The sequence below is a fragment of the Pezoporus wallicus genome, unplaced genomic scaffold (genome assembly GCF_028554395.1).
Source record: "Pezoporus wallicus isolate ANWC-B61680 ecotype Strahan unplaced genomic scaffold, APGP_CSIRO_Pwel_v1 contig_8110, whole genome shotgun sequence".
In the NCBI taxonomy this organism is placed as follows: domain Eukaryota; kingdom Metazoa; phylum Chordata; class Aves; order Psittaciformes; family Psittacidae; genus Pezoporus; species Pezoporus wallicus.
In genome coordinates, this window is record NW_026641787.1 from 454,994 (window position 1) to 478,196 (window position 23,203).

Here is a 23,203-nt window from a genome sequence, read left to right on the forward strand (position 1 = left end):
AGTATGTATTGCTGGGGCCAGGAGGGTAGCCAGCAGAAGTAGCAGAGATGGAGATGTCTTTTCTTTCCTGGAATGCTGGGAGAGCTGCAGCCAGGGAGGAGGGCTGGCAGACACTGCATCAGGAGGGGACATCACCCCATGGTTTCACTGGGCAGGCAGCTTTGGGCCCCCGTTGAGCCTCGGTGTGCTGGAGAGGGGTCAGATGGGCTTTTGGCCAGCCCTCAGCCCTGCTGGCGTGGCTGGGGAGGAGGGAGCATTGCCTGCTTTGCAGAAGGATGAGTGTGAGGTGAGTCCTGAGGGGATTCTTGTAATAATTTCTATTCTTTGACCCTTCCATCAGAAAGGACAGGAAGCCTGACCCGTACTTCAGTGAGGAAAGAATTTCCAGAGACCAGCAGGAATTTTTCCTGGAGACAGAGAGCTGAGGAAACAGAAGGGAGGAATGAGGCAAAGCAGCTAGACACTTCGAACAATTTTCAGGGAGAGTTACCTACAGCCTCTACAACACAGGCTAATCGCAGTGCTCGGTTGCTTCTCTCCTCATGCAGCACAAACAGATATCTGAAGGATCTTTTCTGCCAGATTCTCATACCAAGCTCTTTAGGGATTGCTTTATAGACATTCCATTTTAAAACTCGATTGAAAAGCAAATATATATGATTAAAGATCAGGCTGGGAGGTATTAGCGTCCATCTTTGATTACACGCAAACAGAAAATAAGTTAACCATATGCTCTACCCCGTTTGTTTTGGACTAGTACACTAAATGAATCTCTAATAAGTCATTCATTGCTTACCCACCCCCTCACTGTCTTCTCCTTCTGTCCTGTTATGTAAATATCACTGACATTTGAAATGAGACTAATAAAAAAAAGGATTAAATTTGCAATTTACTTTTGCAACTTACAGTTCAATTATTTTAGTCAGCTATGGAAATAATCCTCATTGTCCACCTACATTTTTTTTACTGAACAAATGTGGGCATGCCAAGCACATGCTGCTAGCTCACAAAATATGGCCCTCCAGAGGCTTTGTTACTCAGAATTGGCCAGGCTGTGGCCAGCTGCCAGAAGTAAAAACATTGTGCAAATCTGGTAAGAGGGAGGTGAGTTTCAACTTGTAACTTGCCTAAGCATGAATTTCCCGAACAAAGCTACAACTGGTTGAAAATTATGTTTAACAAAAAATATGTGCAAGGGGAGGGAGGAGAGGGCTGGCTTTTGTTCCAAACATTGGGGGATTTTTTTTGTTACTTCATTGTCCAGCCTTATTTTATTATGATGAAAGGACTTGGGGGTCAAGAATAATCCCACATGTGTATGAGCACATGTGGGATACAAACAAAAGCCTTCCAGTTGTCCAAGCAATAAAAGAATGGAAACATACCTCATGTCAACTGTTGTTCTCCATGGGGCTGTAGTTTACGTGACCCCCACTGCAAGCTCTGTGTTCAGTGCATATCAAAATGTCTTTATCTGTATGTTTTCAGCATCTGCTGGAGTTGCACATGCCAGGTACCTTAAAATCATAGAATCATAGAATGGTTTGGGTTGGAAAGGACCTTAAGATCCTCCAGTTCCAACCCCTCTGCCATAGGCAGGGACACCTCACACTAAACTATGTCACTCAAGGCTCTGTCCAACCCAGCCTCAAACACCACCAGGCATGGAGCATTCACAGCCTCCCTGGGCAACCCATTCCAGTGCCTCACCACCCTCACATTAAAGAGCTTCCTCCTTATATCCAATCTAAACTTCCTCTGTTTAAGTTTGAACCCATTACCCCTTGTCCTACCACTACAGTCCCTAATGAAGAGTCCCTCCCCAGTATCCCTATAGCCCCCCTTCAGATACTGGAAGGCTGCTATGAGGTCTCCATGCAGCCTTCTCTTCTCCAGGCTGAACAGCTCCAACTTCCTCAGCCTGTCTTCATATGGGAGGTGCTCCAGTCCCCTGATCATCCTTGTGGCCCTCCTCTGGACTTGTTCCAACAGTTCCATGTCCTTTTTATGTTGAGGACATCAGAACTGCACACAAAACTCCAAGTGAGGTCTCACAAGAGCAGAGTAGAGGGGCAGGATCACCTCCTTCAACCTGCTGGTCACGCTCCTTTTGATGCAGCCCAGGATATGGTTGGCTTTCTGGGCTGTGAGGGCACGCTGAAGCTGGCTCATGTTCATTTTCTCATCAACCAACACCCCCAAGTCCTTCTCCGCAGGGCTGCTCTGAATCTTTTCTCCGCCCAACATGTACCTGTGCCTGGTTTTGCCCGACCATAGAATCAGCTAGGTTGAAAAAGACCTTTAAGATCATCAAATCCAACCAACCTTGTGTCTTTCTGTGCAAAAGGATGAAGAGGAGAGTGGTGATGCACATTTCCTCCTTCCTGACAGTGTGAAGCTAGCAAGAGCTGAGGCCTCACAAGCAGATATGGATTATGAGACTGCAGCATCTCAGACAGCCACAGACACCAGTGAGTGAGTTAACAGCCTGTGGTCACTGCAGTGGATTTGTCTTTGACTGTCTCAGTGCCCCTTACACTTGTCAGCACAAGGACTCCTTCCTTTATCATTCCAGTAGCCATCACCCTGCACAACTGAACCTGGCATCTAAACTCGCAGCTTCATCTGAAGAGGGTGGAAAGGTTATTTGAGCTTGAGTTATTGTTCAGTGAGGGGAGATGCACAGTGAAAGGCTGATGAAGTACCAGACTATGCTCTGTGTGCTCCAACTGGGGATTTGTTATTAACTTCACATAACTTCAGAGGGTCTTGATAAGGCTGGGAGGAAAGACTGTGAACAGGTATACCCTATTAATGAAACGAACCAGAATCCTGGGGATATCTTGTGTGTGAGAGAGATCTCTTTATCTCTGATGCTGGCAGGGAGCTTCAGCAGGAACACTGACAAAACAGCTAGTTCCCATGAAGCTCTGAAACTCATCTGGGGATAAATCACTATTGAGGCTGTAGCTCCCCAGGTCCTTGGGGAAGAACGCTGCAGACATTATTCAGTAATATATCTCCAGTCTTCAGAGGCAGCAGCTGCTCAGTGGCTGGAATTTACCAGCAGGCTTCAATCTGTTTTAATATATACTTGTTTACAGAGGAGGAGAGAGAAAGTCTTGGCAGATGTTGATGCAGTTGAGATATCATTTCGTTTATAGCTTTTTCCCAAATGACTGTAATTTTGCCTCCTAAGGTCTCTTGTTAGAGTTTGCAAACGATGTCAGAAAGAAAATTCTTCCAGAAGACTTGGAGAATGCTCTGCTCCCTGAACTTGCACAGGGGCTTGTGGGTGGCCTCAGCAGAGGCTCCTCAGATGTGTTACAGGGGGATTGGCCATGGGCAAACTAGGTAATAGTCGCAGAAGACTTTGTGGCCAAAGTGTTGTATTGAATAGGTGCTGTGGTTTCTCAATCCACTGCCCCTCTTACTGGTACCACTGTGGCACATGGTGAGAGAGGTTTGCAGTTCTTTTAACAAGAGGAGGTTTCTGTGCTTGAGTGCTGAGGGAGCTGTTTGGAGGCCAAAGCCAGATGTGCCTGAGAAACCAGCCACAGCAACCCACCTCTGCTGGGGAGGGAGGCACTGCTGGCTTGCTCTTTTGGCACTCAAAGGGAGAGACTTTGTTGAGGCCTTGTACTGGGATCATGATGACAGTAGACATCACTGGGGCTGAGGCAACATAGGTGCTGTTCAGGAAGGTAACATTTGAGCTATTCACCTTAGCCATGCAGTCTCAGTGAGACTGATTTAGATGATGAGCACTTATCAGAAATATAGGTCTCCTCTAGGCAGGGCAGGCTCTGTCTGACCACAGAAGGGTGAAGTCTGTCCCAGGCCACAAGACTTGGAAGTCCAGCCTGCTGGTGACACCAGGCATCTTCTTTTGTTATGCAAAGTGACAAACTGAAGATGAATCATTCTTTTTCTGAATTTTCTCTTCTTACATAAGAAATAAATTACAAAACAAAAACAAAAAGAAAGGAGAAGTATTCCTAATCCGAATCATTAGCTCATTGTACAAGATGATTTCTACTGTCTCTCTCACAGCCACAGGCACTGATTTGGATAAGAGAAGGCTTGTGCCTTGGTCACGCGCTTGCCTCAGCAAAACCTAACCTCCACATGAATGCCAGGAAGCTGGGCCCCTGCCAACATGCCCTCTTAACAAGCAGTATGGGAGCTGCAGCTCTGTGGCTTATGGGATTCCTGTCTTGTTCTACCTTTGCTTCAGCACATCGCAGGCTCTCTGACAGCGTACCGCTGCTGCTGTGAACAGGCAGGAGTCGAACATAATTCAGACTGTATTATCTGTATAATCGGCAGTAGTTATCAAGTCCAAGGCTGTAACTATCCTCTGTGCTGAATAAATTTAAGAACTTGAAGGCAAAAATGTCTTGCTGCCACACTGCTTCCGGGAGTGATTGCTTCTTGCCTTTTGAAGGGGGTAAGGAGCCTGCCAGGGCATTGTGAGCTTTGAAGCAGTGTCTGACAGGACATGTGAAGAGCCAAGATCATTTGCCATCTATGCCCATGTGTCTTGCGTGTTAGGTCTCTGTTCTTTAGAAGGCTGAGCAGAATGAGACAAGAGAGACCTACCGGACTGGGATCATTGTAGTGGGATGACTGATGGCACAGTGTATCATTCCTGTGCTTCTGTGGATCAGTGACAATTCTACCGTGCTGAGGGGCAGGGGAAGGGGTTGGCTTGCACCAAAGTAATTGTTGCCTAAAAAAGAAGATCCAAAACAAACCTGAAAACTCAGACAAGCAACTTTTGCCTCTTATTTGTGAGAGATGGCTTTCCACGAAGAATGTGGTTAGAATTGATGTGTATATATATATTTCCCCTGAGAAGCTTAGCACTGAGTGTTAATAGACAGATCAAAGAGCTACTTAGCCACTGGAGCCAGGGAGATTGAACCAGGGCAGCAAAATAAAAATCAATCTCACTTTTAGCGTGTTTAAAGTGATTTTGTTCAGAACTGACTTCTGCGTGAGTACTTAGGAAAGCTTAAGACCATGAAAAGTTGAGTTCCACGAGCCAAACTCTGTCTCCCACTCTCCTGCTATTCATAAAATGATGAGAACGCTTTAATGTAGAGAATGATTTCAGATCTTCTATGCTTTACCTGTTGGTTAGACCACTCTTTTTTTGCCTTACCTTTGCAGTATTCCGCAGGATCACATACTATGAAGATATTATTAGCCTGCTCACCACCACATTTCTGGCTCTGTGACTCGTGGGTAATGCTGCCCTTCTCAGAGTACATTTGGAAAACATTTAGACTGTGCTATCCCCCATTGTGTAGAGGACATACTTGTTACATGAGAGCTGTTTTAAGTTGAATCCTAAAAAACGGAGCGGGAGGATATTTGTCAAATCTCTCAGACCATAACTCAGCCTGACAAGGATAAAGAAGGTAAGATCCAGATACCTCAAACAGTTCCCCAAGTGTCTAGACTGCAGCAGTCCTCCTAGGGCTGGGAGCCAATACTGAGTTTCACTGGCAGGAGGGGAAATCTCCCATTTATTGCTTGCTGCATCTCTGAGCAAAGCCCAACGTTTCAAGATCCAGTTGCAGATTCAGTGAGCCATTCTGGAGCCATCGAATCACACCCAAGTGCAGGGAGCAGACCACTGTATTTTATCTTACCTGGAAGAGAGCCTTCTCATTTGGAAGAGGCCCCTCTTTTTTCCATGAAACTAAATTTAAAAAGCAGCAGCTGTCTGCATCTTTTCCAGAATTTAGAGTATCAAAATAAACCTTAAAAATCCCCTCAGAGGCGATGAAGTCTTTGGGGAAGAAAAGAAACATTCATCCTCTAGTTCAATGTTTTAGCATGATAATCTCATATTTGGGATACAGTCATCCTCTCCCCCTCTCCCCCAGCCTAAGATCAGCCACAGGATAGTCAGACTGGAGTTTATTTTTTTATTTGTTTAAAATGAGGACAGGCAAAAATAAATCAGTAAAATGTAATTTTACTGCTTCATTTCCAGGACAGGGCCCTGGTTATATAACAAAGCACGCAAAATATTTTGCTTTTTCCAAAATTCATCTTCCTCCTAAGCCATTTGTTCCTTAGGCTAAGAGGAGAGACAGAGAGTCTTTGCAGCCTGGAGAACCATTTATGCTGTTCTTTGTAGCAACCTTTTCCATACTTGAAATAATTACCCTGACTCCCCTCAATTATTTCTTCACTCCATTAAACAAATCCGTATCTTTTGATCTTTCCTCCCTGTTCATGCCAGGACAGCTTTTATGCAAAAGTGCAAACCACTGCATACATTAAACATGTATTGCAAGCTCTAGGCTTTCCAGGGGCATTAACTTGAGGCTGTATTGCCTGGCACAGATTGCACAAAGCAGCTCATTTTAGCTATTCCTATAAGGCTCCATACGATGTGTAACGTGCTTGATCTTGTATGATCTGTATCTAGCACAGAACAGATTAAAGGAAAAATCCCAAAACACCACAGGTGAGGGGTATCAGAAAAAAAAAACAAACAAAACGTTAGAGATGTAGATTCCCTTTGTATCATAGAATCCCAGACTGGTTTGGGTTGGAAGGGACCTTAAAGCACACCCAGTTCCAACCCCCTGCCATGGGCAGGGACACCTTCCACTAGACCAGGTTGCTCCAAGCCCCTTCCAACCTGGCCTTGAACACTGCCAGGGATGGGGCAGCCACAGCTTCTCTGGGCAACCTGTGCCAGGGCCTCACCACCCTCACAGGGAAGAACTTTTTCCTCATGGCTGACCTAAATTTCCCCTCTTTCAGTTTAAAGCCATTACCCCTTGTCCTGTCACTACATGCCCTTGTAAAAAGTCCCTCTCTAGATTTCTTGTAGGCCCCTTTTAGGTACTGGAAGCTGCTCTAAGGTCTCCCCTGAGCCTCCAAGATTGTTAAATGCTAATTGCCGAGTCCTCATTAAAACAAGTCTCACAGGACAATGTCCCCATAGAATGCCTTCCCACAAGTAAGGAGCCTGGGATCCATCAAAAGCAGCACAATTTTGTGCTTTACTTGACGTTCAGCACTTCTGCCCCACCCCAAGCAGGCACATAGATCTGGGTCTTACTTGGAAGAGCTTCGATTAGATCAGACACAGGCCCCTGGCACAGCAGCTTCCTCACTGCCTCAAGGCTGATGCTTGGATAAGTGGAGGAGCACATCTGGCCAGGGACAGGATGGGCATGGAGAAAGAAACACAACTGAGCAAGGGCAGGGAAGCTTGCGCAGGAAAGTTTAATATTAAGAGGCACGGAAGCCTGCGAAGTCTGGGGAGCCACATGAAAAACAGGTGCCTGCCCAGGCATGCGGCTATCAGAGAAAGGATGGGAGGCGCAGCACTGTAATTACACATCATCTTGTGACTGATGCGAATGCTGCCAGGAGCCAGCGAGCTGCAGCACCGAGCTGACTGCTCTCTCAAGACAAGTTGCAGAGAGCCACAAAGGGAAAGCAAGTGAATCAGCAAGGGGCACGTCAGTCTCCAAGCTGAGACTGACACCACGCCACTGGTGTGGTGCAGAATTATGTCAGGGTGAAGGTGATGCACTGAGAGACGCTCCTTTGTTTATAAACACACCAGAGACAACCAGGGAACTGTGGAAAGTCATTTTATTCCAGAATCTCACACACTCTGTCACAGACCATGCACTTAAGACTTTCCCCTTTGCAAATCTGCAGCCTCCAGGCCTAGGAGAGATGGGGCATCATCTCTTCATTTCTCACTGCAGGTACCCACATGCTAACTAAGAGTAAGGGCCCTGACAGCAGCTCACCAGGAGGCAGAAAGTAGCCACTTTCTTTCATAATTGCTTTTAAACGTGTGGGAAAAGAAATCCATCTGACTTTAAGGATTAGCAGTGGAGCTCAGCAACAGTGAAACCCCACAGCTAAGCAAGTTGGTCCTCGCCCCATGGTTACAGGGAACAAGACTACAATCTCGTGGGAAGCATCCTTGAGAGCCCAGGCAGCAACCAACCAAACGCATGCTCTGGGCCTCTTACAATCAATTTGTCTCTGAGCAGCTCTGCCAGGAAGGTGGCTGGGAGCTGCCCTCTTCACATTCATCTTTAGGTCCTCCTGCTTTGTGCTATAGCTTTGACTAGGAAGGAGCCTAACCATAGGCGAGAGCCCTCCAGTCTGTTCATCACCACATGTACTGTGTTTAATACTGAAAGGATCCGGTTCGAAAGATGCTGTAACAGTCTGTCTGACCCACAGGCTGGGTACAGCATTATGTAAGCTTCCCGAAGATTTACCCTACTCCTTCTTCCTGGCCTCTGTTGCTAATTATGCCTGACCCTACTCTCGAAATACTCCTCGTTGCAGTGTCCCTGTGACACATTACATCTTTGGCCTCTGCTGAGACTGCCACTGCCAGGGCAGCTATTGCCCACTGGGGTGGCTGCCTGTAGAAGTGAGCATTTGCCTCCCGAGAACGGGCTTGTGGCTAGCTCAGAGGAGGACACAACTGAAGGGAAGAACTGATGGGAGTGATTCAAGTGAAGTGGAGCAAAGGCTACAGAAAAGGCAAAAAGGCAGCTTCAGTCTCCATTTGATACACAAATTGAGCTCAATAGCAGCAAGAAATGGCCGTAAAATATTAATTCATTAGGTTGCCAGGAAGAAGTAAAAGCATTCATGTGTAAAAAGAGATATGTATGTGACACAAGCCAGCTAAGACATTGGCTTCCTTCTGTTTGTGTCTCACCTTTCTTTGTTTCTATAGTTTTGATCATTCCAAACCATGTTCCTGCTCAACAACATTCTATGTGAAGACCACGGTATTGGAGTCAGCACCAAGTGAAGGGGTGAGATGACACTGAAGAAATGAACTTACAGGGAACTCCTGACAACCCACATATTTTAATATTTTTGTTGACCTTCAAGTAATTAAAAGAAAGGGGAATTTCCCCCAATAGCCCATAGGCTCCAAGTCTCATCCGTCTGCTTTTAGGCGAGGAAGGCTGACATCAGAAAGGCAGTGGAAAGCAGGGAAAGGAAGAGGGGAAGAAAATCTGGGAACCAGAGTGAAAAGCAATCAACAGCTGACCAACACTGACTGCTGCAAAACTTACAAAACACAGAATCATACAAATGAAACTTGTGTTAACCCTTTATACACTTACAGACTTTATATACACACACAGACTTCAAAGTATGCATCTGGCAGTCTAAAAAATACCAGTACCCTAAGGATTAAATAATTTAAAATGCAACGTTGCGTTATCACTGTATAGGAATACTATCTGACATCCTGGCTAAAATGGACGGATTGTCCAGGGATAGATGCTCCCTCCCTCATCTCACTAACACTGCCTCTAAAAAGAAAGCAAGGACTAAAGACTCCCCTCTATGGTTCTACTCCTGAACACCTTGAAACTTCACTGTCAAATGGGAGAAGCCCTGAGAGGAAGGGAAGAAAAGAGGATTCATGCTCTCTCCAAACTGCTGGTGCAGTACCTCCCTCCATTGGCAAGGGAGGATGGACAACAAGGGGGAAAAAGGTGCTAAAGCTGGGAAAAGGTATATTTCTGTAATGACAACTGGTCTTTGAGAGAGACTCGGGAGGATACCTTCTCTCCCCCTCTTTGAAGTCAAGAGGCCAGAAGGCTTAATTAAAAGTACAGAAAGACTGTGTGGCTAGTTAAGGAGACCAGCAGTGCTGCAGCTGCCCCCTGAAACCCATATCATGGTCAGCAGTGAATGGGAGGGCAGCTAAACGAGAACAGCTTGACAGCAACCATAAGCAGGAGTGGGCAGAACTGCATTACCAACAGATCCAAACAGAACAGGAAGGTGCGCCCTCACCAGCTTTCCAAGAGTAATTGTAAACTGGGAGCACTGGAAAGTCAGCACATGGGAATGAGGAAGGGGATGGACAGCCTCAGTTCTGAGGTGGCTGGGGAGGGAACTAAAACACACACTGAGAGCAGATGGCAAAGACAACATATCTCCAAATGCCATCTCTGCATATGTACCTTAATATCAGTGTATGAGACAGAAACTTGCTGATGACACCAGCTCAGTCCTGTCACCTTCACAGATATAAGGCTGGTGAGAACCTGGCTTACGTGTGCTTATCACAGAGCCCTTTGAGGCATGCAGTCCTGCTTCCACCCCCTATAAACCAGAACAGCCATAATCTCCTGGGGAAAAGATGAAAAAAATAATCCCTGTTCCCATGTGTGTCTCCCACCCCTCCCCCCATGATCAGCCTCTCTTCCTCTAGGCCAGAGGCATCCGATGAGCTGCCCTGTTCTCCATTCCCCAGGGCCATTCCCACCAGCAGCATCCAGCAGATCTGGCTAGGCAGGAATGGCAAGCCCTGCTCCTTCGGCCTTGTAACACAGCCAGACCACAAAGGCTTCTTGCTCCCTTATGATGGCTTCAGTGAGAACTGCCCATACTGGAAGCTGTGTTGCAGCAGACTGGACAAGCCTCAGCCTTTATGCTGCCAAGGATGAGGTGGCTCTGTAGGAGCAGGATCCCTGGGCATTCTCCTGTTCCAAGCTCTACAGCCCTAAATACTGCCAGTGTCATCATTAACCTCTCAGAAATACAAAAAGCAACCCTATCCAAAACATCTCCCTCAGTCTGCCCTGCATGACTGGGTCAAAGGGACCAAAAAAGACCTAAAACCCCCCAAAATAAAAGAAGAGACAGTGTGGAACAGGAGGGAAAAAGAAACATGGGGCAAAGTCAGGGTGGGGGAAAGGATCTCAATGCAAGTCTGCTGAAATTGTCACTGGATTTACCAGCCCAGTTCCACCTTCTTCAAACCAAAATGGACTTAACTGTAGTAACTGCACTACAGGAAAAAAAAGTGCATAGTTCGGTTTGGTTTGTTTTTTTTTTTTTTGGTAGACACTTAAAATATTGGCAGAATGGATGTGAGGATCTTAGAGCTGCAGTTTTAGCCTCTTTTCCATAGCCAATGGGTACCTGTTGGGACAGAGATGGTGGAAATGGACCAGTAGCACCAAGAAATTCAGTGGGAGCACCAACTCCACAGCAGGAAATAATAATGAACCAAAAGGAGGGTAGGGTGGGGTGGGGTGGATGGGTTAGGGGAGGGATAGGAAAGAGAAGAGAAAAAGAGAAAGAGAAAGAGATGGAGGAGACATCTTTCGTGGTAATCAAAGTCCATTGTGGCTAAACCCTATCAATACTTCTCTAGGTAAGGCCCCATTATGTCTGCAGCAAGACCTCTGGCTCTGACAGAGAGCTGTAGAGAGTATAGCCCAACTCATCCACTTCTTCAGGGGTAAGCTCTGAAAACAAGTTCACCTTGGGGTTCAGAGCACTAGGGAGGACTCCTGCCTCCAAGTATCGGATCAACCCCTTCAGCGTCTGCAAGAAGCGATCAGCCAGCATGTCCTGGGACCAGTCGGACTCTTCTTGGCATAGGTGCAGGATGACATTGGTGAGCTGGCTGGCAGTGAGGTGACCCAGGGCTGGGTTTGACTTGCATATTGCTTTCAAGATCTTCAGGCATAAGCAACGGCAGCCAGAATCGCACTGGTCCAGGGCCCGGAGGCGAGCTGTTTCTGCTGGCCGCAGGCTCAGTCGCCACAAATTGTCATTCTGGGCCAATCGATGGGGTTTGGCCACAAGGATGATGTCACCCAGAGTCAGGGATGGAAGGAAGTCAATATATAGATGTCGTTCTGGATCGTACTGGACTTCCAGTGTCAAATCAGCTGGGGGAGCTGCTGGACGGATCACGTAATCCAAGAGAGTCCCAATTGCTGGCCAGTTGATGGAACCAGCTACAACTTTCTCAAAGGTGTCTGCTACAGTTTTGGGGGAAAGGTAACCCCCCACCACACAGCGATCCCAGTAGCTGCTTCCACGTGGAAAGTACTCTGGGTTTTCCCGACGCACCAAGTAGAAGCCAGGAATGTTCATGATAGTGTCCTCCCCCGGGATGCATGACCACAGGTTCTGCTCCAGCATCAGAGGCACAATGAGCTGGATATGGTCAGCTGTCACTACCTTTCACAAGACAGAAAAGTCAGTAAGAACATGCTGTTCCTCGCCACACTCAGTTTTATCCCCCACCTTTAAATAGCCTTCTGTTCAAAGGAACCTGGAATAAGGATTCAGCTGTCTTCACCCTCCTCTCTGTATGGGATTCACTGCCTCCTTTTGTCAAAGGATGTTCTGAAGGACTGCTTCCCATGATCAGGGGGATAGCTCCAAGGTAAAACCCCAGCTAGTGCTCATGCGGTATGTCCTACTTAGAAATCTTTAAATACTTCAGGACCTATCATGGACTGCATATAGATGACTCATTTTGCCTCCTATTACTCTAAGTCCACTCCTTGGATGTGAGATGCAGCTAACCCAGGGCACAGCAGCACATGATAATATAAAACAGGAAGCAGAGTATAGAGTTTCTAAACAAACTTAAATTGGCAAAGTTTAATTATCCCACTGTACAACCAGGTACTGCCCTCACCTGGTCTGCTATGTTGTCTGGAAAAAGGTCATTAACGATCCCTTTTCACCAATGTGATTAAGACCTCAGATCTAAGTTTCACTGGACCCTCGACACTCCGTTCCAGAGCTCTGACTCAAACAAAAAAGCGTGCCTCTGAATCACTCACTATAGCCATGGGCACCTTCACATCAGGAAGATATGCAGCAGGGGCTGCTGTCCAAGGGAAGACCTGTATGAATACACAGGAGTTCTAGGGGAATATCATGTATGTGGAAGGAGACAGAAGGGACGGAGAGAAAACACAGGTCTACCAGAGAAACAGCAAGATACAGCTAAAGGGAGGGTCAGAGGGGAAGGAAAGAAGGGCTGAGATAATCCAGAGAAATAAACCAGCAGAAAGCAATGCTTTGCCAACAGTGCCAGAGCAGCCTGGTCATGCCTGTTCCAACAGTACTGCAGAAATAAACGCCTGGCTCCACTGTGGGAAAGGCGACACCAGGAGCCTTTTATTACAGAGGAATGCTGTGCTGACACAGCACTGCCAACAGGGAAGCCTGAGATGCCCCTGCCTTGTCAGCCTTCTGGATAATGACCTGTCATGCGGCCCCAGGAATTACCTGCAGATCATCATAGAGGCTGCCACTGAGGTACATGTCACGCAGGGGCATGTCCGGCAGCTTGGCACGTAGGAAGCTGCGCAGCTCAGCACAGATATCCACGGCTGCCTGCTTGGCCCGGGCCTGCTCATCTCCTGGGATAGCCACCTTCCTTCGGTAATAAGCAAAAAGCTTTTCTTGCAGAGACAGGCGAAGGCGAGATTTTTTCAGCTCCACTTGACTCCTCTTGGCAGATGGCTTGGGCTTTGTGGGTCGGAAAAAGTCTGCAAGACAGAAGGAAAACTGTTGATCCTCTGCAGTGTCTCACCATGAAGTGATCCGCAGAAGAAAATCTGCAGTGCGAAGTGCAGCCTCCGAAGTCTCAGAAAGCTTTTAGCAGACATTTTGCATGCTTTACACAGGTACCAGTCAAAAGGGAGGTGCTGAGAAACTTCAAAAGATACTACTACAAGCAACAAACCAGATGAAAACAAGTTACTAGATTTGGAATTTAGCCAGAACAGACCAAGATTACTTCCTTGACATGACGTTAATGGTTATGTGGGCAGCACCCCAGTTCAATTTCATCAAAAATTCAGCACTGTTACCAGTTCAGAAGCTCTCAGCATGATGCCAGACCAGTGGATAAGACACTCTTCAACAACCATCACTATCTCACTATGTTTTTAACATTATAATGGATTTGGAATAAGATCAGAGGAGATCACACCATCGTGTAATGAAATAGTTGTTAGGAGCCTGACCAACACTTATCAGGATGATGAGGTGACAGACCTTGGGGCTAGCAGAGCTCAGGCCGTCATAGCCCCAAACGCAAACTTCCCTCAAGCTTTCACTGTCCAAAGAAAAGAGGACCTACTCTTAGGCACAACACAATGCTTCATGCTGCCGCCTGCATTACTAAGCAGTGTCTAACCTGCACACATTCTCTAAGCCCCTTTTTTGTCTGACTGGCTTCCTAAAGAAATGGCAGTGTTTCCATCTATCTTTCAGAATCCTTTTAACACGGACCAAGAGTTTCAGAAGTTATGAATGAGAATTACAGATCTAAGAGGTCATTGGAAGGGCTCTAGTACCTAACGGGTGCAGGAGAAACCCCAAGTCAGTGGCCCCATTAAGGCAATCAGCTGTCGCACAGTTATTCGGCAACAGGCATTTGGCCACGCAGCACATGCAGAATGGCTGACCAAGCTGCACACAAACACATCTTGCCCAACCTCAGCAGCTGCTGTCTCTTGTCCCACTGGAGGCTTTGGACAGATCTGAGGTTTTGTGTGAAATGGAAATGGCCCACAAAACCACAGGGAACCAGACTTCATTGCCTGTTCATGAAACAAAAATCCCTTATTTTTCCATTTTAAGTTATTTTTAAGTCAAGAATGCAAGACACCATCATCAGTGGTTGTATTCCTCAATACTCATCTTTGGGCATTCTGATCAAATGATCTAAACCCTATTTAACACAGCTGCCTAGCTCTGCCTAATCCTCAGCAGAAAATCCACTGCCATCCTGAAGCTGACTTTCCTTCAGAGAATCTGGAAATCAAGTTAAAAGCTTGATCCTAATTTTTACTTTAAATCTCCAAGTATATCTCTCCTGAAGTGACCAGGGATAGAAGATAAAATCAGTGAGAAAAAACAAGCAAACACATATAACAAACACTGAGAGACTCTAAATTACTTACTATCCCACTCAGAAGGAGAATTGCAGGTCACTTTTCATAGCCTGTTGAAGACTAACTTAGTGATAAACAGCACTAAACAGGCAAACAGCATTACAGAAATTATTAGGAAAATGGTAGAAATAACACTGAAAATACTGTTATAAAATGCTAGTACGTTCACAATTTGCATATTCCCCTCTTAGAAAAAAACAACCCACAAACAAACTGGAATGGTCTAAAAAAGCAACAAAGAGCTTGAAAGGAATGGGATGTTTTTTTATCAGGAAAGATTGCCCAGGTAAGTATTCAGCTTGAAAGATAAAAGACTGAGGGAGAATAAAGCTCAAAACCATAAGAGGAATTAAGAATGCAAACAGATGACTATTATTTACTACTTTCCAACCTGACTTTTAATTCTTGAAGTTACCAACAGACTTGTTTAAAAGAAAATATCAAAACCCTGAGCTAGACAGAGCATTCTTTTTCCTGTAACCCTTTAAATGAATACAAGGTTTACAGGCCTGGACAACTCTGTAATGCAGAAGTATCCCCCTGCTCCTTACCCGTGTCTGCAGCTGAAGGATCAGTGGGAAGGGTCTGCAGGGAACGGCTGAGGCTAGTCTTCATGTCCTGGGTCAGTAAGCGTGAGGAGGAGCCCAGCCAGTTTGGCTCTTCCCAGCTCCTCTTTCCCGACTGGCTCAAGCGAGTGGGGCTGCTGGGAGCACTGATTGCCCGGTCGTACATCTAAAGAAACATCAGCAGGCACAGTTTGAGTCGTTAAGAGCCTATCACTTGCATTTTATCCAGCCTAGCACCAGCATCCTGGGGCTTTTCCCATTCCCTCTTTCCAGCACCCCGGTGCCCCCATGCTCACCCGTTTGACAGCCAGCGTGGCGATGCCCAGCATGGCAGCTCCACCCACACCCAGCACAAGCCGAGCATTGGACAGCACAAAGTCAATGGCTGTGCCGATGCCGTTGTCATCTTTCTTCCCTTTGCGCTGCCCAGCGCCTGCCATCTCACCTGGAAGGAGCAGAAGCATTAAGCAAACAGGTCAAAACACACAACCCCAACAGTTCACTCCCTTCTCCACCCCATGCTCACAGCTCTTGGGCTGCTAGCACGTAGCCATAGGAAGGGACTACTTAATTCTGCAGCCTCTTTAATTATCTTCCCTCAGAAAGCTGCTTATTCTCAAGACACGATAACAGTATTGATCAAGCTCTGCAATGACAGCATTTCTTTTGCTTTCAGCTCCGTTTATAACCTGGAGAAAGACATCCCAGATTTGATGCGGGGCTTCTAATCAAAGCATGGAGCCTACAAGGATGCTGAGAAGGACTCTGCATCAGGGACTGTAGTGATAGGACAAGGCGTAATGGGTTTAAACTAAAGGAGGGGAAGTTCAGGTTAGATATAAGGAAGAAGTTCTTTACTGTGAGGGTGGTGAGGCACTGGAACAGGCTGCCCAAAGAAGTGGTAAATGCTCCATCCCTGGCAGTGGTCAAGGCCAGGTTGGACGTGGACCTGAGCAAGCTGGTCTAGTGTGAGGCATCCCTGCTCATGGCAGGGGGTTGGAACTAGGTGATCTTAAGGTCCTTTCCAACACAAACCATTCTATGATTCTGTAACTGTGCAATCACCTAATGCTTTTTAAAAAAGAAAGTAACACTTGAGCAATATTTTGCAATAAAATCCTGTCTATTATGTAAAACTCTAAGACCATTCAGGTCTTTCAAACCTGGGCTTCTCAAACAAAGCACGGTGCTTTTTACGCTAATTTACTTTCTTATTCTAATGCATGTAGTTTTGCTCACAGACAAGGCAATGCAGGGATGGTCAACTGCATACCCATAACAAATCAGAAGCTTCAGAGAATCCACTCCCAGAATCAGTTTTTAGACAATGAACCTTAATGTTTTCTTACACATGTACTTTTGTTTCCCACTTAACCTCATCTTGATGTTTAACTTTAAAGAGTCTCCCTGGCGAACGACATGTGTAAAACACACTTTGCCACCGCTATACCCATAGAGGGGTCCTCAGTCAAACGGCATGAAAACACCACGAAACTCTCACAATCTGAATCAAACTCTGTTTTCTAAGCCAGTGCCAAAAGCTCAGACTCTGCCCCACTTGGGTAGTTTAAAACTGTCCTTAGGTCTTTCTAAGACCAAGCTGAAACCTCAGTCTGAATGAACCGGGATGAACCAGGAACCCCATCACTCTTCATCCCTAGGCAGAAAAAATGCACTTTCACAAAGCTAACCGTAACAGCAATGCAAAGAACACGGTTGTATCACTGTAAATGACCTACCTGTGACCTAATGCATTTGTAACGAGGAGAGCCCTCCTGCTGTGCCTGTGAAGGCACCTTCCGGGCTTCTTCAAGGCAATGGTGGTCAGGGAGCGTTAATCATCTCTTTCGGTTGGCGAGGGTATTTGGAAGGAAGATGGCAGTGGGGCCAAAAGGAACTATAGGGACTCTCTAGACCAGGCCCCCGAGCTTGCTCTGCAGGAAAGCTTGCCCCTTCTCCAACTGCCTTTCCTTGTCCTCCAGCCGCTGCAGCCCCTGGTTCTTGCGGAACTCGCGGCGAATGAAAGCCAGGTAGAAATCCCGGTCGGTGTAGCGCAGCCCACGACCCTGGCGCAGCAGAGCGCGGTAGAGGTTCAGCACAGCCTGCCGGGACCACGCTGCCATGGGGGATGTTCGCGGGGACGGCAACCTAGAGAGAAGTGATCCCAGTCAGCTTTTCCCTCCCAGAGGGACGGAACCGTCTAACGGCGCGCCGCGGACAACGGGCTCTCTGATGGGACCCTGCTGAGGCTGCGGGGGGCCGCCCGCAGCCCCCGCTCCCCGCCGAGGCCCCGCACCCGGGCGTACCCCACAATGGCCCCTGAAGCCCGGCGCCGCGCACTCACCGTGCCGGACCAGGCCCTCACGGCAACCGCTGCCCACCGGCGGACCCCACCGCCGCCTGCCTCCCGGCACCGCTGCCGGGGTCACCCACCAACATGGCCGAGCCGCTTCCGGAGCACGACCCCGGCCTCCGCCAATCATCGAGCGAGCTCGCCGGGGCCCAAACCATCCCTTCCGGCCGCCGCTGTGGCAGCGCGGCGCTGGCTCCCCCTACCGGCCGGGCGCCGCTTAGTGCTTGCCGCCGTACGGCGAGCGCGAGGGGACGCTCCGCGCTGCGAGCCCGCGCCGGGAGGCTGCCCCCTGCCGGCGGGGAGCGGGACTGCCCCCATCCAGGTCCCGGTTGGGGTTGGGTTTGAGGGGACCGTGTGCCTCAGGGGGTGACAGCTTCGTGGTGAGGCGGCGGGGACACCCTGAAAGGCTGTGGGGAAGGGCTGAGGGCACGAGTGAGACCCCGCGGTGCGGCTCGGAGGGGCCCAGGCTGGCCGGGGACAGGCGAGGGTGGAGCAGTCGGGCTGTACTGCCATGGAGGGACGGAGGGACTCGTTAGCAGCCTGGGCTTCATGTGCTGCGGTGAAATGGGCTGGGTTGTTGGCCTTGGCTGCTCCGTGTGCCCTCAAGCGCGCTTCCCGTGGCCCAGAACGGCGCTAATAGGGCTTTTCCGTTCAGTGCTCTGGATCTGACAGGCCTAAATGCCATCAAACGGCCTCGTGTGAGCAAGGAGGGGAGTTCAGCACACTGCAGCAGCGTGTCAGCAGCCATAGCACAGGCTGTTGCGGTCGCTGCTGGCTGCGCATGGTAATGTGGGGTAAGTAGAGCAGGTTTCTTCGGTTCTTCAGTCTGAAGGTACCTCCGACTACCCTGATGCTTTTTACTGAATAACTAACCAAATTCAGGCTCCTTATCTTTACCTCCAAGGAGCCCCAAGACCTGGTCTAGAAGTGTCTAGGGCTCTGGGAGAAGGGCAGCAGTTGGCAGCTTCTGCAGGGTCTGCCTGAGGAGATGGAAGGAGCCTCCCGAAGCCAGGTCCTTCTGCCCCTCTGTCAACGTGCAAATCCTCCTTTTCCATCCTTGCCTCTACCTTATTCCTACTCTTCAGAGTAATGATTCTTCCTTAGCCACCTCCTCCTCCTCCCCAGATCCTACCAAAATACGAAACATTACCACATGTGTCATACCTTTTCTGGTGGAGAGGGTGAGAGAAATAGCAAACCGCGTGTGACAGAGGAGAGCCACATCACTTCATGCACTTCTCATGCATCAGATATGACAGTGATAGAATTGAACAGGAAGAAAACCAGAAGCTCCGGACTGGCTTGGTCTGTGCCAATCTCCTTTTGTTCATTTCCTTTCCGAGATAAACAACCCCAATCATCTTGATCTCTCTTTGTGAATGAGTTTGCCATGCACCTAATCAGCCCTTTCTGAGAAAGGCTTACTTGAACTGCAGACAGTATTCCCAGAGAGGCCACGCTAGTGATTTACATAATAACATTATCATATTTTCCGTATTATTCTCCCCTTATTCCTTCTGCATGCTAATATTTTGTGTGTGCTGGGTTGGTTTTTGGTCTTTTTTTTTTAAGCTGCAGCTACTCACAGAACCAGGGCTTGTGTGACATCCAGATCCCTTCGTGAGCTGCTAGAGACCATCTGGAGCTTAGTAATACTTACGTGCGATTTGTTTTCTTCTTTCTGACTTTGCACGTGCCCAGTTAAGCCTTGGCAAACATGTGGTGTTGCCCATTTGCCACATTAGTGCTTTCACTTACAGTCCTTTCTGATCTTCTCAAGAGTCCATAGCTTTGAGTCATCTCTTAAAAATGTTTGGTATATTGCTCATCTTTGTTTCCAGATCGTCAGGTCATATACTGAGCTATCCAGGACCTCAGAGGCAGCGCTCGCATTCCCCACCCTTCTGCCAGAATGAAAATCAATCTTTGAACCTTCCTCCCAGCTTCCTGCCTCCTCTTTGGGTTGTTGATCCACAGAGATACTACACTCCTCACAACAAGGCTCTGTCACCTCTGGGCAGGTACGCCAATGAGCCCAGACCCAGATCTCAAGTCTGGCTCAAAACCCATGCAGCTACGTGCAGCAAACCCCTGATGCACTTACAGACCTGATCCTCTCCTTGTTGCCTTCCTGCTATGGCAGCCTAGGACTGCAGGCCTCCACAAGCTCCCCCTCCCCAGCCTGGCCCCCTTGGGTTGTGCCTGTTTTAGTGGTGTTCTTTGTTTCCCCCCACCCCGGCTGGCCGCCAGCTCCTGGGCCCCTTGCCAGCAGCTTTGTGTGCGTGTTGTCAACTCCTCCAGCCACTGCCCTAGCCCCCCCCCGGGAACCACTCTCTCTGCCCACTTCCTGATGTGTTTCTCAGCCTGGTCAGCTCCTCTGCTGACCCACCACACGCATCCATGCTGGTGGGGACCCAGCCAGCATCCCCAAAGTCCTGCTGCCCAGTTGGGATGCTGTCCCTGCTGCCCTGTTTCCTGCAGAGCCTATTGCCTGATGGCTTCTTTGCCCATCACCCCACTGGGAATGGGGTGCTCCCATGACTCCAGCCTGTGTCCATGCAAGAAAGGGAATTTACTTGCCCCTCTGGGGTGAGGTGCAGGCGGAGAGGAGGGAACACAGCTTAGCTGTGCACCTGGAGAACAATAATGGCCTTTGTTTCCCTAAAGGACTATGTGATCTTGTGAAATACCAAAGGCAGGACGGGTGACAGGGCACAGTAACCCATGTTGTTACCCTGGGTAAGGCACAGACACATCCTTCCATTCCCTGCCTCCCTGGGAGCCTCTGGAGCTGCCACTCCTCTGTCTATATTCTCATGCTTGCAGCCAGTCTTCTTCTTCAGGTGGCTCCTGCAGCGGGCTCTGATGGCCACCAAAAGCAGCAGCCACCTCTGAGCCCAGCTTGCCGTCTCTGCTCTTGGGAGTCAAGTGCCATCCCCAGGGCTTCCCGTCACCCATTTTCAAGGGCGGGACCATTCCCAGCAGGGAGCAGGGCATCCCCTGGGCAGCAGGAAGGTGAACATGACCTGCAGAGCAAATGGCATCTTGGAGGGGCTCTGCAGGGTCACAGAGCTGTGCTTGGAAACAGAACTCTGGCATCTTACAGGAGCCAGAAAACAATCCCCAAACATGTGAGGGAAGATGGTTAGTGACTCACAAATGCCATCTGAGCTTGAGCTTAATACCCTTAATATCTAGTAATAAATGGACATGGCCAGAGGCCTTTTGCCTAACTGTTCCACAGCTCTCCCTTGCATTGCAGTCCTATTTCTTTACTTTTTCTCAAGCAATCACGAAGAATAATGGCATTCAGGCTCCTGTTCTCCAGCTGCAAGGAGCCAGAAGGGGCAGAGGACCAACGGTGGCTCTGGTGGCACCTTTCAAGGGACATTCCTGATTTACAGCCAAGACCTACATTTTAGTAACAGAGAGTAACTAGCCACACTTAGGGTGTATTTTTGCCAGGGAGAAAGAAAAGGAAAGGTTCCCAGCCCTGCTGCTGCTGAAGTGGGGCTTTTCAGCTCCTCATCCTCCAGCCCTGCAGTCCAGGGAGCTGCAAACATTGCCAGTGGTGAGCAGTCTCCTGTTCAATGCAGAGCTGCTGGTGCTGCGAGGGTCTGCACTGATGGTCACTGAAGAAGCTCAGTTTTACCTAACAATTTAAAATGCTGCTGTGGTATTTTTGCCATTGGTCCTCTTTCACCTTCATTCTCAGCAAAACTCCTGTTTCTTCAGCCAAATTTCTCTGTGGCTGGGTTTGTTTGGGACTTCTTTTTATTTATTGCCTCCCCCCCTTCCCGTTTTTCAGCAGCTGTGTGCTGCAGGTTTCCAGAGCCATTCAGAGACCCTGTTTTTGTAAGCGCTGTTATCCTTGCAGTTTTGCATCACTCTGACAGCCTCATGGGCTTTCTGCAGCAGAAGTGTCTGCAGAGAGCTGAGAGCTTGCAGCTGGTGGCACCATTCCCCCCTGAGCAAGGGTCCACATGCTGACCACAGGCTTTGTGTGCTCCTCCACCTGCTGCATGCTGCAGTGAGGTCCTCCCAGCATGAACATGGGATTCAATTTGTGTAAGGGGTATCTGGACCCTCAGCATCATGTAGGCTTTGTTCCCATGTATATACATACAGCCTGAGAAGGCAGAGCTGCTATATCCTGCTGCTTCTCTTCTTTTTCTAGGTGAAAGTACCTATCGCATGTCTTGTCCCATTAAGTCACGGGTGCTTAGATTTATTTCTGTCCCATTTGGGGAAATCTGTCTGGTTTTGGTTCTGCAAGAGTTTGACAGTTACTTGTGGGTAACAGTTTGAGTCAAATGCTTTAAAAACACTGGGAACCAAACAGAAGTGGGTAAATGTTTTCTACATTCTTTTATTTTTGTGTATGTGCCTGGTTCTTACTAAGTGTCTGAGGGGAAAAAATAAAAAAGATATGAGTGATGATTTGTTGCTCTCTCTTTGGAAAAGGTCCAGACTGTAGAACAGGGCTAAAATGCCAGGAAACAGTTTGCTGCATAGAGGCAGGCTTATAATATTTGATTTTATGCGTTCTCTGGGTAACATATTTTCTTTGAGATCCCAGAGAAGTCATTTCAGATCTTTATTCAGCACAGCCTCCTTGGTCTTCTTCTCAGTTTTCCTTATTTTTAGAAAGGTGAAGTGTGGTTCCCAAATTAAATCGTTACTGGGATGGACTCCAGCCAAGAAGATCCACGACTCAAGCCATAAGGCACAAGAAACATAGGAGCAAAACAATGGAGTTTTATTTTGCATTTCATTTGGCAGGGTGAGGAGAGAGATGGCTCTGAAAGATTTGTATTCTTGCGTAGCTCTAATGAATTTCAAAAGATGGTAATGACTATTTTCTCTTCTCACTTTGCTTAAGAAATAAAAGCACACCCAGAAACACTGGAAATGTCAGGACTGCCAAATTTTCCCTAGTTCCAAGTAAGGGTTTGTGTTTGGTGCTCTCAGGGATGCTTACAGTAGCATTAGCTGAAGTGGACTGATCCTTTACCCTTTTGCTGAACGTGCTTGTCCCTGCTGCAGCTACAAAGGCAAAGCTTGCAGCAGCCTGGCCCCAAGCCAGGCTCCTCTCCCCAGTGTCCATGCATTACATCCCTTATGTCAGCCTCTCAACTCAGTGACCTGCAGCACTTTCCATGGATGGGACAGTTCTGCATGGCTCCTCTGAGGTTGGTTTGCCCTGCAAAGCTTGCTACAGGGTGAAGGTCTAACACAGCCGGGGTATGAGCGTACCCATGAGCCACAGAAACATGTGCCAGTGCCAGGAAACAAGAATATGCCTCCCTTCAGCCATGGCTATGGCCAGATCTTCTGTGACGTGGCGCCGTGGAAAGCAGGGCAGCTGGTGCCTGCAGCTGGGGGCACGTGAGCGTGAAGCCGTTTGCTGGTGACGCTCTCCAGGGCTGGGGTGACTCTGTCCCTGGCTGCTCCATGGGCCACCTGCCAGCCAGGCGGGACCTCACTGCTTCCCCAGCTGAGCCACTAAAGCAGCGAGATTTAGA

At 48.2% G+C, this 23,203-nt stretch overlaps 2 protein-coding genes across 3 annotated transcripts; both read right to left on the minus strand.

Annotated features, from left to right (window-relative positions):
- Positions 1 to 11,116: 11,116 nt before the first annotated feature.
- MIEF1 (mitochondrial elongation factor 1) lies at positions 11,117 to 17,790 on the minus strand. Of its 2 annotated transcripts, none has more exons than XM_057425355.1 (5): positions 17,670 to 17,790; positions 15,622 to 15,770; positions 15,311 to 15,491; positions 13,084 to 13,346; positions 11,117 to 12,018 (listed from the first exon to the last, which is right to left on the minus strand). In XM_057425355.1, exons 2-5 carry the CDS (start codon positions 15,763 to 15,765, stop codon positions 11,212 to 11,214), a joined length of 1,395 nt encoding a protein of 464 aa, XP_057281338.1. In that variant the 5' UTR covers positions 15,766 to 15,770; positions 17,670 to 17,790; the 3' UTR covers positions 11,117 to 11,211. The 2 variants fall into 2 exon arrangements, with proteins under 2 accessions (XP_057281338.1, XP_057281339.1); XM_057425356.1 differs by lacking the exon at positions 17,670 to 17,790 and adding an exon at positions 17,065 to 17,197.
- LOC130607872 (mitochondrial ribosome and complex I assembly factor AltMIEF1) lies at positions 17,228 to 17,783 on the minus strand. Its single transcript, XM_057425359.1, has 2 exons — positions 17,670 to 17,783; positions 17,228 to 17,473 (listed from the first exon to the last, which is right to left on the minus strand). The coding sequence occupies exon 2, from the start codon at positions 17,446 to 17,448 to the stop codon at positions 17,236 to 17,238; it is 213 nt and encodes a 70-aa protein (XP_057281342.1). The 5' UTR covers positions 17,449 to 17,473; positions 17,670 to 17,783; the 3' UTR covers positions 17,228 to 17,235.
- Positions 17,791 to 23,203: the final 5,413 nt, after the last annotated feature.

Excerpts from the sequence above, each read along its gene's own strand:
- MIEF1 (XM_057425355.1), bottom strand. The coding sequence starts at position 15,765 with ATGGCAGGCGCTGGGCAGCGCAAAGGGAAGAAAGATGACAACGGCATC. Across the intron at positions 15,492-15,621 it reads CCACGCTGGCTGTCAAACGG|ATGTACGACCGGGCAATCAG; the intron begins GTGAGCATGGGG and ends ATGTTTCTTTAG. Across the intron at positions 13,347-15,310 it reads TCCTTCAGCTGCAGACACGG|ACTTTTTCCGACCCACAAAG; the intron begins GTAAGGAGCAGG and ends TCTGTCTTGCAG.
- LOC130607872 (XM_057425359.1), bottom strand. The coding sequence starts at position 17,448 with ATGGCAGCGTGGTCCCGGCAGGCTGTGCTGAACCTCTACCGCGCTCTG.